The sequence below is a fragment of the Eutrema salsugineum genome, unplaced genomic scaffold (assembly GCF_000478725.1).
Source record: "Eutrema salsugineum unplaced genomic scaffold, Eutsalg1_0 scaffold_11, whole genome shotgun sequence".
Lineage (NCBI taxonomy): Eukaryota > Viridiplantae > Streptophyta > Magnoliopsida > Brassicales > Brassicaceae > Eutrema > Eutrema salsugineum.
In genome coordinates this window covers 3,068,865-3,084,900 of record NW_006256901.1, presented here as the reverse complement: position 1 = coordinate 3,084,900, position 16,036 = coordinate 3,068,865, and the positions used below count along the sequence as shown (strand labels likewise).

Genomic DNA, 16,036 nt, shown 5'->3' with positions numbered 1-16,036 from the left:
ATTTGGTATTTTCAGTTGCTTTTTCTTTAAAACATATTGTTTTTAGTTTTAGCCTTATAACATCTCAGTAATCTCTTTCATTCATTTTTCTAAATATTTTCATTTAAATTCTCATATAAAAATGATTTTGAACTTTCTCAATTTATCATTTTTATTAACTATATTTTTTATTGAATCCATATTTCTAACCAGTACTTTTAAATTTTGTATATTTATTTGATGTTAAATTCTTTTTTTATTATTATTTTTCTCTCTAATTTTGATATATATATTTTTATTTATTTATTGAATTTGTTTTTGTGTGTTGTAGTTTTGTAGCTCTTTTTTTTTCTTAAGTAGCTAGAAAATATTTTTTTATTTATTTTTATAATGTTTGGTCTTAAAAAAAAATTCTTCTTTTTTGTTGACTTAGTTATCTTTGTCGTTTAAATATGAAGATTAAATCACATGAAAACTGAAATAAGATGACAATCGCTATCCTTTAACAAATTTGAGTTTTATTTATTCTAAGTTTATGCTTTATTATTTTTAATTTAAAATTGTTAAATGTAAATTAAATAGTTTATATATACTTATGTTGTTTATCAGTTTTTTTTTAGTTTTATTGTTCTTATTTGTTATTCTTCAGTTGTTTATTTTTTTAAAAATTTGTTTTTCAGTTTTAGCCTTAGAGCTTGGTTTTTCCTATTTTATATTTTTTGTGATCTAAGTAACCTCTTGCATCTATATTTTTTTTGAATTTTTTTATTTAAATCTCCACATAATTATAATTTTGAACTTTTTCAATTTATCATTATCATATTTTGTTATTATATATATATTTCATTGAATCCATATTTTTAACCAATGCCTTTCAAATTTTGTAAATTTATTTCTTATTATATTCTTTTCTTTTTCCTTTTTTTGTTTTTATTTTTGTCTCTAATTTTGATATTCTCTTATATTTTTGATTATTTATCATTTATTTTTATGTGTTGTGATTTTATAGTTCTTGTTATTGTTATTGGGTGGCTTGAAAATATTTTCAACTAATATTTTTATTTTTGGTCTCAAAACGTTTTTATTTTTATTTTTATTGATTGAATTATCTTTGTTAGCCCAAAAATTCTGATTAATTCACAAAAAAAAATGAAAAGACCATCACTATACTTTAATAATAATTTTAATTTTGAAATTTTCTAAATTTATGCTCTAATTTTTTAATTTAATATAGTTAAATTTAAATTAAATAATATATATATATATGTTGTTTAGTGGATTTTCATTAGATTTAGTTATTTTTAAAAAAAAAATGTTAATGTTCTAATATAAATAGAAATGGATCAATAAAAAGAATTTGATGTTTCAATTTCTGTAGAACTCTCTTTATCTATTATATATTAGATAGATGTTAATAATTAACAAAGATAAAGTAAATAAGAAACGATAATTATTTGAGTTAATTAGCTGAATAAACTAAATGGGAATGGAAATTAGCAAAATGACTACGGGTCCACCTAAAACAAATCATACTGTGCCCATGGTTAGTGGTAATGACAATGTTACCCCGCTGATATTTTCCCTCAAGTTGCAAAAAGGCGTCTGACATGTATCACTATGTAGTTATAGACTGGCTATGAGATTTTGTAGAGTAGGGGCGATATCTCTGCGTTAACGAGAGCCACATACAATTTTTGTGCTGAATGAGCATTAAATGCGAAGATATGTGTAAGATTGCTTCGATAATTGGTCGTATATGCAATATATGTGTGTATGTAAAGGACACTAGGGTTTGTTGGTCTGCTATATAAGGAGTTATCGTTGGCAACAGACAGAGCGTCGGTGAACAAGATTAAAAGCTAAAAATCACTTAGAACAAAAGAGGTTAAAAGAGAAGGAGATTAAGAATAACCAGTTCACTCTCATCCAAAGAAGGTAAGAACACGTGAGCTTATAAAATAGATCGTGATGGTCCTACATTTATTGTCGGGATGCAAATCTGGAAAGAACGACTCTATTGCAACACTTATTGTATCCTCGTACAGCTTTTATGAAGGGGAATGAAATCTAATTAATGTGCTAGTATTTGTAGATTCCATTGTTTGTGTTGAACATATGTACCCTCTCTTGTTAGCCTCTAACAAAATGTTTTGACCGATAAACAGTACCAAACATGGGACGTGTTGTAAGCTTTGTTTGTGGAGTGTGGAAGAAAACTGCTGCTGGAGAATGGTATTTCCAAGAAGATTCAAACGAGACTGCGTACGGGATGGTGGTGCAGGAGAACGAGACATTTGAAACCCTTGACGGCATGGTGAGGGAGCGCTACAGGATACCAAAGTATGAGATGATGGAGCTTACCTACAAGCTATCGATGCAATGGTGGGGCCTTTAGGGAAGAAAACGCCACCGCAAGACATCGCTACCAACGGCGACGTCGAGCTATTCATGGCCGTCAAAGTCGATTTCGATCTCACTGCTGTTTATGTTACTCTCAGAGTTTACAATGTAGAGCGATACAAGTTCCAGAAACATCACAACCTGACTGTTGGAGGTCCCCCACCTGGTTTCAAGGGGGTACAACCAACATTTCCGCGTCCGTTTCAAGTTACACCGGTAATAATCATGTTAACGTTAAAATCGAAAAATTATCTAGACTAACTTGTGGGGGACTTGACGATGTTAAAAACTTTTGGGAAGGGGTTGTCGAGGGACCTGTATTCCATATTGCAGAGAGTGTGGCAAAGGATATTTTCACCAACGAAGAAAGGCGTGTCCTGGAGGAAATACACGACGCTATGACACGGATGGAGAACTCTTTAGCAGATGCCAAGGGAGGGGGCAACAGTTCGTCTAGCCACTCGTCTGGGGACTTGTGTTTGATGCTCCCAGATACAAGTTTGAACATCACTACCATCGGAAATATTGACGGCGACCCAGACACAAGAGTGCAGCCGTCAGGTATTACCGCAGGGGTTGCACACCTCTCCATTCAATCGTTAACATGTGGAGGTACACGTCTACATTATGTATTAGACAAGTACGTGTTTTCTTAGGCAACTAATTATTTTATGTCCTACCAATCTATATGTTATTGCATCATGGTATAATAACCCCGCGATGTCGTTGGGGTCTACGAGTGAGGGAAAGGTGCCAGCCCGTAACTGGACGGATAAAGGCAAGGCGAAGGTGGACCAGGATATCAATGTTGAACCGCTCTTGGGGTTATCGATGAATTGCAGTGGAGGACCTAGTAGGATGCAACTCAAAAAACCTGACTCCGGAGACGATTAACCTTTAGACGAGGAGTGCGACTACATTGGTACATTGTTAATATTATTTTTAGTGTGTTAACTTTATTGTTGGACCCCTACATGTAAAGTTAGATATGTAAGCAGTCTATCATATGATGCAGGGGACAGTGTTAACAAACCAGGCATTCTCTATGTGGGGATGGTGTTCAAGGACCAAGACGCCTTCAAGCTTCATATGTCTCTGTACGCAATGGCTTAAAAGTTCCAGTACTATACCCGCAAGTCCACACCGAGCAGAATGGACCTTGAATGTGTCGGGCATAACTGCTCATGGAGTGTGTACGCCGTCAGGATGGAAGGCATAGAGTGGTTCCAGATTCGCCGTGCCAGGCTCGACCATAACTGTACCATTGACGAACGAGGGTGGTTTCACGTGCAGGCAAGGACAAGTGTGATTGGCGATTTGTTTAAAAACAAATACGCCGGTGGGGAAGGACCAAAACCTAATGAACTCATGCGTGATGACCATGACGTCCCCATATCATATTGGAAGGCGTGGAGGTCCAAGGATTTGGCAAGGGACAGCGGTTATGCGTGATGATTAACGTTTAAGTTAACCGGTTGCACTTATGGTTGTTTACATTGAGATACTTTGTGGCCTTTGACACTTATTGCCATGTTTCGTTAACATCTCATTTGTACCATTATACATATAGTTAGCATGTCATCCATCATATTAGTTGTGTATCTTATGTCCGACTATAAATTATCTGAGGTTATCTAATACAATAGTTAGCAGGGGTAACATATGTATTAAATGCTTAACTTTTAAGTTAAACGAGTGCACTTATGGTTGTTTACATTGAGATACCTTGTGGCCCTTGACACTGATTGCCATGTTTCGTTAACAACACATTTGTACCGTTATACATATAGTTAGCGTGCCATCCATCTTATTAGTTGTGTATCTAATGTTTGGCTATTAAAGTTCTGTTTTCGCTCGTGTACATGTCTTGTTAGCGGTTTTAGCACTTAGTTAGCGGCCGGTGAAACATGGTTAGTAGCGTTAACATATAAATTAAATAATTACCACTTACTTTAATCTGTATCAAATATGGTTGTTATTATTGCATTAACTTGTGGCCCTTGACACAGTTTGCCCTGATTTTGGTAATACCTCATTTGTATCCTTACACATATGATTAGCGTGCATTTGGTCTTGTTAGTTGTTTATCTTTAGTTGGACTATACAGGATCCGACTTTTACATGTTTATATATTGTTACTAGCTTCAACACTTAGTTTGGGTGTCTATCTGTTTAGTTAACTGGATAAAATATAGCTGTGAACGTGTTCTGTTTCTTGTCTTCTGATATTTATTGAACTTTAAACGTTAACCTATCAGTTGTACGGTGATATATATGTTTATCATGTTATAGATGTTGTTGCCTCTATACCTTTTTCCCAAAATGATAAGTCAACTATGTTCTGGTTTTAGGTGTACCCCATGGCTCGGCATTGTGCCTGTATTGTTCATCTCCAGCATAACATTCAGACAATCTTTAAGAAGAAGCACCTTAGCTACCTGGTGTCTCAGGCAGCCAGGGCATACCTACCCTCCCAATTCTACGACCTGTTTGAGCAGATTCGTTCTGTTGACTCAGGCTGTGCTGACTACTTGACCACTATCGGATACGAACACTGGACTAGGTCGCACTTCAAAGGACTCCGATACAATATCATGACCAGCAATGTGGCTGAATCCCTCAACAATGTGCTTGTGGCGGCATGAGATTACCCAATTGTGCCATTGATCGAGTACATTAGGGCGACTCTGATGGGGTGGTTCAACAGTCGTCGTGCCCTTACTTCAGAGACAAATAACACTCAAGCCCCCAAGATAGAGGAGATACTAGCTAGCAACTTAACTGGATTTTTGTTTTGTTGGATTAACCAGGACGAATTCGAGATACGGAATAAAGAAGGTGAGCCTTCCTTGTTAACCTCGAGACGCAGTCATGCAGCTGTCTCGAATTCCAGACGTTGAGGATCCCTTGCTGCCACGCTGTTGTCGCGGCTTTGAGATCTGAAACACAAGTTGACTCCTTGGTTGGGGTTGAATACACTACAGCTTTCTGGAATAAAGCTTACGAGTGCAGCATCTATCCCGTTACAATGTCTACACCAACTCTCCCAGTGGGCGACGAATTCTCTTCTCTGAACCTTAAACCACCTAACACACGTCGTCCCCCAGGCAGGCCACGCAAATCGTGCATCCGTTCACGTGGAGAATGCGGGGTAAAACGCATAATTCTAGTCCATTATCTTCACAGTTATCCATCCAATACATGTTTTGTCTCGCAAATAATTGTTTTGGTTATAAAACATTTTTCTTATACTGTTACAGGGAGGTTTGCCAAGGCGTTTGGTTGTCTGTGGACGTTGTGGTGGCTTCGGCCATAATCGCGTGTCATGTAAGGCGCCCATATAGCGCCAATAAAAGGAGAATGCGGGGGGTTAGGGGAGCAAATCAAGCTATGCAGTATGTTACCTTTTTTTTTAACTGCATTTATCGTTAATGAACCTGTATGGCTGGCATTCTGTTATAACTATGTTATCAGGCTTTGTATTTTCTAAGCAGCTCTATTTCAGTTTCCTGTAAAATACTTTGTAATATGATCTCCAATGTTGCCCCTCAATATAAACTTATGTTATTTACCTTGTCGTTTCGAACATTTACTATTATTTCAATAGTCTCAAGATCCAATCTCTTCTAACACAAAATTTAATCGGTTTCGGATAACAAAAGTGTCTGCAGCACTAATTAAAGTGTCGGATAACAGAACATGTTCGGATAACAAAAGTGTCGGATAACAAAAGTGACAGTGGGACTTATTAAAATGTTGGTCGTCTATTGTTTGACATAGCAATGGTAACAAACTGATTAGCCCCTGATTGACTAGTGTTATTTAAAAAAAAACTAGACACCTCGTACATGTTCACATAAATTTAGGAAACTCAAACAAGTCTATAAAAGGAAATACATTCCTCGCAATGAATAAAGTTCAAGATGAAGACGTAACACACATTAGATGTTTCACTTAAGAGGGGACGTCAAACTCCTCAAAAAACTTGACAGCCAACACCTGAGACTCCTTGGCCATCTTCTCGGGTGTGAGCGTCTTGCAACGATCCAATCCCTCCCACAGAGTGGAACATTATGAGGAGGGCTGTTGTTACACCAGAGTCAGACATGATGGAGTTCTGCGGAATGCCCTTCGGTCGATGGATAGAGAACGGTTTCGCTTTGCTAACTCGTTTGTTAGCCGAACTCTGTCTAAGTACATGTGGAAACATAAGAGACATCGGGGCCAACTCCTTCTTTATTGCGCCATCCATCCTCAGTGAGCAGTTGCAATCAATTACGGTCATAGTTCCCGCAATGGTGTCAACAGCAATGTCAACCCAATGGTCCCTGTCAAAATTGAAAGGCAGGTACAGGCGCTCAGGTGGAGGGAGATCTACACTGTCGAACTCAAGATGATCCATTACACAATCCCCAAACTTGAACCTATGTCGGTCTTTCACAGCCACCTGGGAAAATTTTTTCCATGACTTCATTAGGGCAGTCGTAAATTTGGTTTCAAGAAAGACAATCTTGTTCAACTGAGGCTTGGAAAAATGTCGAACATATACTGCGCGGGCGTATAAGAGGAAGGCGTCCATCATCTACATAAAGAAAAAAAAATTATGGATGTATTACAAAATGTTAGCGTCTAACAATCAAGTTATACCCTAAACATCATTGTTTGTCTCCCGCAAGATTGAAAACAGCCATATCTACGTGAAATGATAAACAATACCTTGGGCATCATAGGCTTTGTCCTATCAGAAATCTCAAGTACTTCCTTGTTGTTAACAGAGATTCCGCTGCCAAGGCTGATGAGCCTGTTCATTATAAAAAAACGTCAACAAAGTTTTTTTTTAGTGTAAGAAAAAATTTTACATAAAATGAGGACTCACCGGTAATTCTGCAATATCCCGTGCAACCGAGAAAACTTTGTAAAATACGCAGACTGTTTGTCAGGGTGGCATATGAAGGGGTGGCTACCCAGGGTGCATGATACCCACTTGGGGTCTACATGGAAATCATTAAACGATGTATGCACTCGGGCCCTCTTGCCACGCTGAGGGAATTCCCCTTCATCCCCATTATCCTGAGCATGATCGCCGCCATCTCTCTCGCCTAGACCACCATCATCCTGGTCACACAATGACATGAGAATGTAAACGCAAAACATAATCACAGGTAACATCACCGACGTAGTTAACCGGACATCTAGACCAACTGACAAGTATGATAGACAGCTACACTATCAAGTATGCGTGCAGCTAATAAAGAAAATAACCACTGACAACATCTCCGATATAGATAACCTGAAACTTAGTCCATCTACCAATTATGTTAGACCACTACACTACCATATATCGGTGTATGTAATTTGTAAGACAGTTAAACGTTTTTTTGTTCACACCTATATTCTTGCAAAAAGCTTAGAACTTACTTGTCCCTCCGTCTGAATTTCGTTAGTTTCACCGACCTCTGAACTAAAGGCGGCCATTCCTTCGCCCCTCTGCTGCTGAACATCGTTGGGTTTATCGGCATTGATGTTGGAAGCCATCGCAACGGCCTCATTGATAACTGCATCAGCCGTAGCCTTGTCATGTGCCTGGTTCGTACCACTTCTAGCCCCTGCCTGAAGCCCATTGTCAGACCTGTTCTCGAACTCACGTGCCGTGGATCTCTCTCTCGGTGAATCATGCCTGTTAATTCCGGATATGGATTTCCCCAAAAATTCAAGAATATTCTTAATAACTTTCTCCTGCATTGCGGTGAACTTTTGTACTATAGCGGCTGTCACCGACGTTCCAAGAGTGGACAGACTTGATTCAAGTGTCGATATTTGGTCAATAGCGGTTGACATCTTAAGCTCAAAAGGTATCAATTCCGCCTTCACCGACGCCGACAATAATTCGGCAAGATTGTCAGGTACTGCAGAGTTTGTAGCATGGGCGCCGGTTGTTGTTACATTTTCTTGGGCCCTCTCCTTCTCCCTCTCCTTTCGCTCCCTGATTTCTTTCCTCTCCAGTCGCATCTTCACCAACTCGGCCTGGGTCAACCTACCCTTAAACATATGTTTGCGGAATTCGATGTCCTCCCCAATCAGGTGTAACATATGTTCAACCCCGGGATCGTCTTCATCGTCGGACCAGCTAAAGTCTTTACCCTCCGTACCAGCATCTGTATCGTCGGGGATAATGCTAAAAATGCCGACCTACATTTAATGTTAACCAAAAATACTATTGTTGGGTCGTTAACATAATTTTTAACGGCTATATAATGGATTGTTGCCCACTAAATAGGTTAGAGTTTGTGTTGGTACCTTGCATACTTCGTCGATGTCCCTCGCGTGACTTGGGCTAAGTCCGACCTTCGTCGACGCCGTCCGTGCCGCTGGTTTGGGAACATTTCTGTCACTCTCACCATCCAAATACCATCGGTGTTGGTGTTCTCTTGCAAGATAGCAGTGCCGGCATCCTCAGACTCACCATCCTCGTCTTCCCCCTCGGTTTCAGATTCAGACAACGACTCGTTCAGCTGAACAACCTCCGTTAACGATGGACATGCCTCCACCAACACCAGCTGTATCGCGTGAAAAAAAACCTTTAACGGCTACCGTACTTTGAGCGAGTGCAACTTCATCTTTAGACTTGATGCTGGACATCAACATCTCGAACCCCACTCGACCCCACGGGTGCGCGAAAAACTCGTCGAGACTTCTAATCAGCTCCACGTGTTCAAAGACAATTTTGGACCTATGGTTTGTGGGGCATAAGACTGCTCCGGTGATAGCGAGGCAGGCGTATTTCAGCCTGATTTCACGGTCGACGACGGTCCTCTTTTTCAACATCTTGACTGCCAGGTCGATGCTACATGATTTTAGATTTCCAAACAAATCGGGCCAATAGGATTTCACCAGGACGGGGTTTCTCTTTTTCTTCTTCTGCTTCCTCGGATATTTTCCGCACGGCAAACCGGTGACTATCGCAAATTCCCTAAGAGAAACCCTAATCGGTTTCCTGGCGAACAGAATCCATATTTCGTATTTTTTGCTAACCTTAAGTAGCCGTGTGATGATAAAGTGTCCGAAACTGCCGGAGAATGCAGGCTTCTCCGCCATCGCAATGAGTTTCCCAAATGGTGATTTTTTTAGGAAATCTCTCTCCTCTTTGTCCAAGGCGCTAAGAATGTTGTTGATGGCCTTTGATTTGTGATAGCAGTTTATCCTCTCGCCGATTGGTTCTTCGCCGGCGGCAAAAATCCTCTCCGGTAAGGATGGTTCCATCTTCGGTTCGGCCTCTCTGTTGGTTTACAGATGCGTGGTACACTGTGTGCGGCAAAAATAAAAAGGAGTGATCTTTCTGAACCGTCGACTCGGTTGACGCAAAATACACACCTTTTGACCGGAAGGATGTTTCGTTTAAACAGTGGATGTATTGATTGCATGTATTATACTAATGTTTTATTGTTCCAGAATCTGACAAATTATTCACTTATGTCATATGTATGCGTTTAAATATGTAGGGGCTAATGCATATTAAAAAAAAGTAACAGTGTCCAATTCTGCCCTTGGTCATTTTTGCAAATACTTGTGGTGAGATGATCATTTGTTATAATTATTCTAATCATTTTTATCTAAAAGGATTTTATCTAAAAGGAAAAAGTGGATGTATAGTGGAGGCATATTAAGTTATCAGAAAAAGTTATGTACCTTTTATAATCCCCCTAATATTAATGTGAGATTAAAAAATGACTGAAAATAGCTGAAAATGACTAAAGAAATGACTAAAGAAAATAGTTGAAGGTAGGTCTGGAACGGAACCGGATATCCAGGCTTTTTAAGGTATTCGGATCTGAATCCGGATCCACCGGATAATCAAAATTACTATCCGGATCCGGATCCGAAAATCCTAAATATCCGAATACCAAATATTCGGGTTGAACCGAAAATTTACGAATATCCGACCAGATATCTGGTTTCGTTGATTTTTTTTTTAAAAAAAAGCTTTAATTTTTTAAAATTATAATGAGATAACATAAATAAAAATGTATCATCATAATAAAAGTTACAAATAACAAAATTAAAAAACATTCAAGTAGCATTCAAATAACACAAAGTTTAAAAGTACTTAGCAAAAAAAAATAGTAATAGAAAAGTTAATTTATCTTTATGTCCATGTAATATCTATTTTCATGTTTTTTTCTCACAATCTGAAATAGAAAATTATCATGCAATATGAATTTCAATCATATGTAAAGGAGTTAAACAAAAAAAAAATTTAAAGTTAATTTTTTAAAATAAATAAATAAATATTATCAAAAATAAATAAATATTTAACAAACGGATAACGGATATCCGGTTCCAAAATTTTTTATTATCCGGATCCATATCCGAAATAACCGAATACTTAATATCACTATCCGAATTCGGATCTGAATTACACGGATATTCAGTTTTTACGGATCGGATAGAACCGGATACCGGATCAGAAACCGGATACCGGATAATAATTCCAGGCCTAGCTGAAGGTTACACAGTGTTGAACTATATAAATTATCCAATATCCAAATTCCAATAGTGAAGGTTAAAATTTTTTTTAAAAACATTTATATTCAAATAGTGTTCTAAATACTTTTGGAAATTTTGATGAAGGGATAACGTTTGTTTTGCGTCCATAACGATGTGTAATTGCGTCATAAATTTTTTTTCTTTATTGTTAAAAGAAATCCAAAAAACAATCGTTGTTGAAATTAACCTAACAATTATGTTTGCAATATATTTTTTTGTTAAATAAAATTATATTTTCAATATAAAATGTTTGCAATACCCATTTTAAAAATAGAAAACAGGTTTAAAAAATAATCATTCACAATATGTTGAAATAAAAACACAAACACAAAAATTGTTTTTCTAGCATTTTCTAAAACCACCAGCACATTAAAAATACAACATAAAAATGAAAACAAAAATTGATATAATTATTGGGCATTTGAATCAAACCAAAACGAAAAAGTAATTGAAATGAAATCGATTATCTTAAATGAACCAGATGATTTTCAAACTCCTAATATAAAGACAGACAGAGGACTAAAATGAATCTGATTTTCTTTTGTAATTCAAGTATCTTTGTAAGCTATTTTTTTCATGCATATTTTTATCAACCAAGACATTTTTTACATGTTATCTAAGTACAGTTAAATTTTAACCGATGGAGACAGTCAAGTTCTGTCGGATCTGAGCTTAAATATGATTCAACGATATTGTTTGATATATATACTAAAAAAGCTATTAGTTCTTAATAGAAAATCGTATAAAAATATTGTACATTATTTTTTTTTCATTTATTCTGCAGTTACAAATTTCATGTGTAATGACAGAAAATGGATCGGAGGAATTTACGTGATGGAAACAAAAAGACATGATGATTACAAGAGTCCAACATTGTGTTGTTTTTTCTCTAATATTTTTTTTTTTGTAGATGCTTCCTTACTGATCTCTTGGGAAAATTATAGATCAAATCAAATGCGTGCATTTCATTATTCTCTTGTAAATTTGGTTGGTCTTTATTTTAATGGTTTTGTTTGATAATGACATTAATTGGGCTTAGGGTACTAGCTGTGATCACATGAATGCCATGTTATTCTTCACTGGAGTCATTTTACTTAGACAACTTCTTAATGTGTACACTCTTTAGCTTCTAGAAATGTCAGATACCTAACTCGAGGCTATCTCGAACTAGTCGTAAATATTGAGCTATTGATGCCCAAAAAAAAAAAAAAAATTTGAAAAAGCTGGTGTACGCCCACGGTTTTGTGACATTTAATTATATACTGCAAGGTTTTCAAGTATCTTTTTTTGTGTGTAAAATATAGTTACGATGCACGTTCATGATATCATTCTATCAATTAGTGGTCCTTCAGCCTCACTTTTTTGATCAGATATTGCTTCAACAGAATTCTGTTGTAGTTATTTACTCATATAGCCGTTTAAAAATATGTTGAAATGGATTGGATTGGGATAACTTAAAGATTTAGAAATATCACTTTTTTGGTATACAGATTTCATCGAAAGACCTAAGATTCAGTTGTCACTTGCACTACAAAAATAAACATGTGGATTTCCGTAGAGAGTATTTGATGAGATTCTTGATCAGAAATATTAGAAAGAAAAACCAAAAAAAATTTGATGAGAAAAAAAATTCTCGAATTTCTTTATAAATTTACGATGAAAATATTTTCTTTAGAAATGTTTTCTTAAATTTTCGAGAAGATAGGTTTTTTAGAAATTTTCCGAAATATAGTCCCATTTTTTTGAAGAAAATATTTTATGAATTTGTAGAAATTGTTGTCAGAAAAATGTCAGAATTTTTTTTTTTTTTGAGAAAGAAATTCGTCAGATGTTTTTTACCAACAATCTTTCTTGGAAACTTGCTGGAAGTTCGTCGAAACATATTTCTGATAAAATTACGAAGAAAGCTTATGTTGGAAATGATTTATATATATATATATATATATAATTCACCATTCACGTCTCTATCTCCAATTTTTCTTACAAAAACAAGATTCTGAAAAAATGTCTTCCACCAACTGGTACGAATTGTTTCGCAAGCTAAGTACGAATAAAAGACACATAAGCCAGATCCCAAGTGACTATGTGATCCACATTCACATATAGTGTTTACTGTTTACACATCCTCGAATCAAACACGAATCTATAACAAATTTTACGCATTCAATCCCAAATCCAAAACCACTGTACCATTTCCACGCACGGATTTTAGAAGTACCGCCTCGCTCAAACTAATACAAAAGGAATGTACGGTTTTCTAGCTGAAAAGTTGCATGGGATCAAAGTATATGTCAAATGAGAATCGATTTAAAGTTTATCAAAATTAATAAATCTTTTGCTTGGTAAAATTAATGGAGAACATATTTTAAAGTTGATAGCTTGTATATCAGAAGAAAGACTTTCCCTTGATAATTTATTTTTTATTTTATCAATTTTTTCTCTTGATGTAACAAGCATTTTTTTGAGGGAGATTACAGAAATATATATGTGAGTGAGGTACTCATGTAATAAATGCAGCATACATCTAAATATATATTATAGATTGGTCGTTACATAGTAAAGTGGGCAAAGTGAAAGAAGGATAAAAATATCTCATATATCTATATAATGTTCTCTCCTCTTATGATGCCACATCATTTTTTCAAACTCTAAAATTTTGACACATCATCAATTCATTTATTAATTTATAATTTATTATATTTTGTGTTATTATATTTTAATTCTCATAGTAACTATCATCCATTAATTTAACAAGAATATAAAAAGACACTCTTCATAAATAATAGTTTATATATTAATGTATTTAGTCATTATTATTTTAAATTATTTATTTTATTTATATGATCTATAGATATGTATAGCAAACCATAAAATTTTAAGATAGCCGGATTTGAATCCAGTTTTGCCAAATCCGAGAAACAAATTCTCGAATCCAAATTTTTTAATATCTAAAAATATCCAAATTCGTTTTAAAACTGATATGAAACACTAGAATATAACAAAAGACATAAATTTAAAGAAAATTAGAATAATATATTATATAATTAAAATACATATTAACGAGTTAGGAATATTTGTACGAGTTTCAAAAAGCTCGAGTGACAATTATATCATTTTCTATTTTAATTATTTTTGTTATTTGTAATGGAATATCATGTAATAATTTACAAAATAAAAATTCTTTTTTAAAATGACTACTTAAATAATAATATAAAGACGTGAGAATGCATATTTGTGAAACAAATTATAGTATCACAAAATGTTAATATGATCAATCTAATATTTGAAACATAAAATGAGTGAAGTTTCCTTTAAAAAATTATACAGAGCTCAGGTTAGAGATGTGACATTGAAAGTGACTAGAAAAAAAGAAAAACTTGGTTAGAGATGTGACATTGAAAGTGACTAGAAAAAAAAGAAAAACTTAAGAAATATAGAAATTTCAACCGGTCCAATATGTTGTGTGTGTTTCAACATATTGCATTGATGAGAGAGAGAACATGAGGGAGAAAAGGAGAGTGAGAGGGAAAAGGAGAGTGAGAGGGAAAAGAAGAGGGAGAGGAAGAGGAAGATGGAGAAGGAGAGGGAGAGGGAGATGGAGAGGGAAATAGATGTAGAAAAAAAGAGAGATTATGAATATATTTTGAAAATATGTTAGAGAATTGAGATATTTTTAAATAATTAATTGTCTATTACATATTTTTTTTTCCTGAATGCAACAATTAAGAATTGTATATATTTCAAAATCATAAACCTGCATAAATATAAAGATATCTACAAACTAAATTTGATTTGAAGTTTTAATTGATATATTATTTGATTATTTTCTAAATGTTGTATATAAAATTATTAAATACTATAAATATATATAAAATTTGAAATACAAAATCTAATGAAAAAAATTGATATTGTAGAGTTTTTTCTTATATATATCAATAAATACAATATAAAATTCCGTGCGAAACGCGGATCAGCTCTAGTATATTTATAGACCCCAATAAGTAAGAGTGCATATGTCACTTCAATCATTGCCGCTCAAAGAGTTGCAACTGAATTCTCTCTTTCTGTACAATTCTATTTTTAGTGGTAGTTCTAATTATAGCTGTCGTTTCCACTAATTACTGCGTTTGTGTTTGTACATGTGAATCGTATTTCACATTTGAAACAATATTTTTACTTTTACATTAGATAGTATTGTACCGGATAAACCCAAATGCTACATACAAAAGAAAAGTTATATTTTTATTTGCATTGTTTTTTATGCGTTTATATATTAAGAGGAAATATTTGAAAATCAAGAAATAATAAGATTTTTTCGAATATATATCCACTTGAGATATTTATGATTGCAGAAAATAAAGTAACAAATTAGTGATTAAATTATCGGAGTCCAAAATATTATCCCTACTATGGTGATGTTGGTTATGAATAAAAAATATGTTATGTTGATGGTTCTTGCAAACACTACAAAAAAAAAATATTGTTAAAAAAAATTGTGACTAATTGTTTTGTAACAATTTTGTAATGATTTTCATACAAAACTGTATTCGTTACTTGTCTTGTACTCGGCTTGATAAAATAAGTACTTGTTGTTGTCAAGTCGAGTAACAAGTCAACAAATTTTATTACTTGCAAGTACGAATCAAGTATCAAGTATCGTTTTTATTTTTAATACTTGTCTTGTTACTTGTCTTATTACTTGATACTTATTACTTATTAAAATAAATACTTGTTACTTGTTACTAAATACAACAAAATCTATAATAGTTATTAAAATCCAAAAATTAATCCCAAAAACTATCAAAAATTTAACAAAACTCTATTTGTTACAAATTGTATGGTGGCCTTAAGACTCATAATCACATATACATGAGCTTTTGATATTAAAGTTCAAAAACCCAAATGTAATTTACCATTGTCGATATAGGGTTGTTCTTAATATGCACTCAAGATTCAAGTATTAAGTATTTCAAATTCAATTATTAAGTATTCAAAATTTTTACGAGTACTTGTTATAACCGGATCAAGTACAAATAATAAATTTAATTATTTGAACGAGTCAAGCTAAGTAACAAGTACATGAAATTTAGCAAGTACTTGTTCCGTGCCCAGC

General features: G+C 34.6%; 1 protein-coding gene across 1 annotated transcript; it reads right to left on the bottom strand.

The window, feature by feature from the left end:
- Window positions 1–6,355: 6,355 nt before the first annotated feature.
- LOC18025815 lies at window positions 6,356–9,639 on the bottom strand. The gene is made up of 7 exons (XM_006409358.2): window positions 8,992–9,639; window positions 8,789–8,936; window positions 8,677–8,747; window positions 7,798–8,568; window positions 7,256–7,494; window positions 7,096–7,180; window positions 6,356–6,961 (listed from the first exon to the last, which is right to left on the bottom strand). Exons 1-7 carry the CDS (start codon window positions 9,637–9,639, stop codon window positions 6,356–6,358), a joined length of 2,568 nt encoding a protein of 855 aa, XP_006409421.2.
- Window positions 9,640–16,036: the final 6,397 nt, after the last annotated feature.

Bases quoted from the DNA above. Each gene is read 5' to 3' on its own strand.
- LOC18025815 (XM_006409358.2), bottom strand. From the start codon at position 9,639: ATGGAACCATCCTTACCGGAGAGGATTTTTGCCGCCGGCGAAGAACCA. The intron at 8,748-8,788 runs GTATTTGGATGG...TTCCCAAACCAG, and splicing joins AGAGAACACCAACACCGATG to CGGCACGGACGGCGTCGACG. The intron at 8,569-8,676 runs GTACCAACACAA...CATTAAATGTAG, and splicing joins ACATCGACGAAGTATGCAAG to GTCGGCATTTTTAGCATTAT.